This window comes from Dermacentor albipictus, chromosome 1 (genome assembly GCF_038994185.2).
Source record: "Dermacentor albipictus isolate Rhodes 1998 colony chromosome 1, USDA_Dalb.pri_finalv2, whole genome shotgun sequence".
NCBI lineage: Eukaryota > Metazoa > Arthropoda > Arachnida > Ixodida > Ixodidae > Dermacentor > Dermacentor albipictus.
Window position 1 is genome coordinate 447,228,283 of NC_091821.1, and position 3,534 is coordinate 447,231,816.

The following is a 3,534-nucleotide window of genomic DNA, read 5'->3' on the forward strand; positions in this document are numbered from 1 at the left end:
CAACATAATCTAAATCTGCAGCCGAACTAGAGCCACTTTGAGAGCTAGAGATTGTTTGAAAAGTGAATTCCAGTGCCAAGTACCGCATGAAAGCTGCGTGCATGAACTCGATTTATGGAGGACATCCCTTATACCTGAACACACCAAGAGCATGCGTGTGTGTAGTATGACACGACAAATTAGTTTTTCTTGGCTAACCTAAAAGCCACAAATGTGTGGCCAGAATTTCTCTGGACTCATGACTGCACTCCTGCCTCAGCACGGACAAAATGGTCTTATTTCATCCACCGACCGTAATGTCCATTGTGTTAACGGCTTTTGGAAAGGTGTCATACCTCAGTGCATTCTCGCGCGTTAAATGCTGCTCTTTGGTGCCAATTTTTTCAAACGAGCAAATTTGAAGTTTTAGAGACATGTGTAAGGGCATTTGTACAACGCCGGGCATTGCGTTTTGCTGCCGAAAATATTGGACGACTGTCCGAGTCTAGACAAAATGGCTGTGGCTTAGGTAAGGTTAAGCCCAGGATGCGAAGCATACTAGCCTTTATTTTAGTTGTTGAACCACTGTTTAGCCTGGTGAACTGCTGCTGCTTGGCTATATTTGGTTCGGCTAGACGAAGAAACAACTCATGCATTACTGCTTCGCCTTCAAGAATGGAACGCGACAGCGTTCCCGTCGACCCGCCAAGGGGTGTAAGACAATGGGCTACAGGGCAGCGACTACGCGCCCCGCATTGGACGCGGTGAGCGTCGAGCAAAGCAGCGTTCGGCGCGGCAACGAAATGTGCGCCTGAGCAAGAGACGCACGCCTTAGAAACAGCTCGTTTCTAAGGCAACACCGCATTCACTAGAGGCGCTTTTGTACCGCGTTGAAGCATCGTACTCGTGGCTCAGTGGTCATTCCTTCGTCGGCTCTCGTGCGCGTCGGACGCTGGGATCATGTGCTCTCTCCGAGCGGTGTCAGCGGCTTCAGGCCGTGGTTCTACTGTATCTGCTGAGGATTACAAGGTTATTCTGCCCCAACTGCCAACTGGAAACGCTTCCCTGAACACTGTATTTCTTCATTGCGATGTGTCTGCCAGGCCCTACCGAATCAACGATTTCGAAGAAGAAATTGAGCGCCTACAAGTAGTCAAGGATGTAGCATCGATCGGTGCCTACCAGATGAATCACGTCTGGGCGCTAACGACATATTCCATGGCCGCAAAACAAGTGCTCGTAGATGCAAAGGAACTGCGCATCAAGGGTAAAAGATGCCTTGTCATCGACCCCAACGACAGTCAGGTGAGAGTCAAACTTCACTGGCTTCCTTACCATATCAGTGACGACGCCGTGCGAAAAGCGTTGGAACCATATGGGAAAATTGAAGAAATGAGTAGAGAAACGTGGCTGACTGGAAAATTCAAGGGAGCGCAAACCTCATCTAGGTCGGTGACTTTGAGACTGAAACACGGATTTACTGTCGAATCGCTTCCGCATCAGATTCGTATTCAGGGCAGCAACACTCTTGTAATTGTGCCTGGACGACCACCCCTGTGTCTGCGATGTAAAAAATCGGGCCATATAAGAAAGGATTGTCGTATCCCGCGGTGTTCTGCATGCCGCAAATTTGGTCACGAAGCTGACGACTGCAGGAAAACTTACGCTGCCATGACACGGGAAGACGGCGAGAACGACGACACAGATGCGCTCATGGACGAGGATGAAGCTGTAGAAACTTTACAGCCTCGTAACATTAATCTTTCCTCGTGGGTGCCTGAGCCTGCAACACCAACCACGGAAAAAGAAGCTGAGGCCGACTCTCCAGTGAAGCCTGTATCACCTGTTGTCGCTGTTACAACGGATAAAATCTCGGGGGAGCCCGAAGAAAAGTGCAGTGTAGTGCCTCAAGTTCCGTGCCCTTCAGTGCCTGTGGAGACGCCGACGGCGTCTAAAGTGAGCTACTCAGCAGAACTAGAACGCCTCGAGACGCCCGTGGCGTCTGACGACGCAATATCTGCGACAGAAGCAGGGAGTGCGGACTTAGGAGCGGAATGTCCCAAGACGCCAGCGGCGTCTGAAGCCCCGTACCTTCCAATCGAAGCGGAGACGCCAGAGGTGTACCATTCCCTGGAGTCTGAGCCGGAGGACGCAAGCAATAGGGCCACAAGGATGCCTGAGTTTGGTTCGGACGAGGATGAAGGCACATCAGGGAGCATTACAGAGATGAGAAGCATGGTGCAAAAAGTAAAATCGAAAGCGGCCATGAAGAGGAACCGTGTTACCGCGGCTCCTCGGATACCGCCCGTGGAAAAACGTCACAAGCGCTCCTTGTGAACCGGAAACACCACGCCTCAAAGGTATGCATCATTGGCCGGAGTATCGGCAGTTTTATCACTATGGCTTACTTAAAGCTAGCAACCTTTAACTGCGTGAACTTGGTCGCACGGAGGAGGAAGCAGTGGTTTCTCAATCTTCTACTGCAAGAAAATGTTGACATTGCGTTTATTCAGGAGACAAAACCTTCATCGAGTGTGCAGTTGGAAGAGATGGACCACTTTGTGCGTAACCATTACTCGTTTTATTTTTCGCCTGCTTGTGGTTACAGCGGAGGGACGGCAGTTTTGGTAAAGAAACACTCAGCGGTACTAGTGTACCCCGAGTGGGACAAGGACCGAAACGGCCGTGTATGTAGTGTGGATTTGATATACCGGAATGAACCATACAAGCTTGTTTCCATTCATGCTCCGAATGACGCACCGCTACGAAAAGAATTCTTTTCAGGCCTGAGGCAGTATCTTGACTCACCATGCCGTACCATATTTGCCGGAGACTTTAATTGTGTTTTACGTGCTTCAGACTGTTCGAAAAAGCGATCTCCAGATACCAGCCTAGCAGAGCTCAGGAAGCTTTTGAGAGACTATGACTTGCAAGATGTTACCGAGATTGCGCCAGGAGATAATGATGGTTTTACACATTGGCAAGGGGACTGTCATTCAAGGCTTGATCGGTTTTACGTGTCTAGTGACCTCTCATCGTACAACGTGCGTTATAAAGTGCAACCTGTTGCATTCTCAGATCATGCATTTGTCACAGCCGTATTTGAAGAAAAGAAAATAACAAGAAAGAGGCACAAAGAGTGGCAGTTGTGGAAGCTGAATGAGAGTCTGCTGGATGACAAAGAAATATTCGGCAGCATTAAGAATCTAATCAAGGAAAAAACGAAAGGAGGACAGGTAGATGCGATATTGTGGGAAGAGATAAAGGAAGAATGTAAGATGTTTCTACTTGCAAAAGGACAGGAAAAATCAGCACTGAAGAAGAGCGAGAAGCTGAGCTTGCTACGAACTCTCAAAAATCTAATCGAAGCCGAAAACTGTCACCCGGGTACTCTCACAGAGGATATCAAAGAGTGCAAAGGCCAGCTGCTGTCAATCTTGGAGAAAGAATATAAAGGCGCTATGATCAGGTCTAGGACGGAATCACAGCAGAGAGATGAGGAACCGCTCAAGATTTTCAAGACAAAAGAAAGAGAGCGCGGCATGAAAAACAGAA

The 3,534-nt window shown here is 48.8% G+C and overlaps 1 protein-coding gene across 1 annotated transcript; it reads left to right on the forward strand.

Annotated features, from left to right (window-relative positions):
* Positions 1–719: 719 nt before the first annotated feature.
* LOC139054754 (uncharacterized) lies at positions 720–2,340 on the forward strand. The gene has a single exon (XM_070532337.1). It carries the CDS (start codon positions 940–942, stop codon positions 2,314–2,316), a length of 1,377 nt encoding a protein of 458 aa, XP_070388438.1. The 5' UTR covers positions 720–939; the 3' UTR covers positions 2,317–2,340.
* The last annotated feature ends 1,194 nt before the right edge of the window (positions 2,341–3,534 follow it).

Excerpts from the sequence above, each read along its gene's own strand:
- LOC139054754 (XM_070532337.1), top strand. The coding sequence starts at position 940 with ATGTGCTCTCTCCGAGCGGTGTCAGCGGCTTCAGGCCGTGGTTCTACT.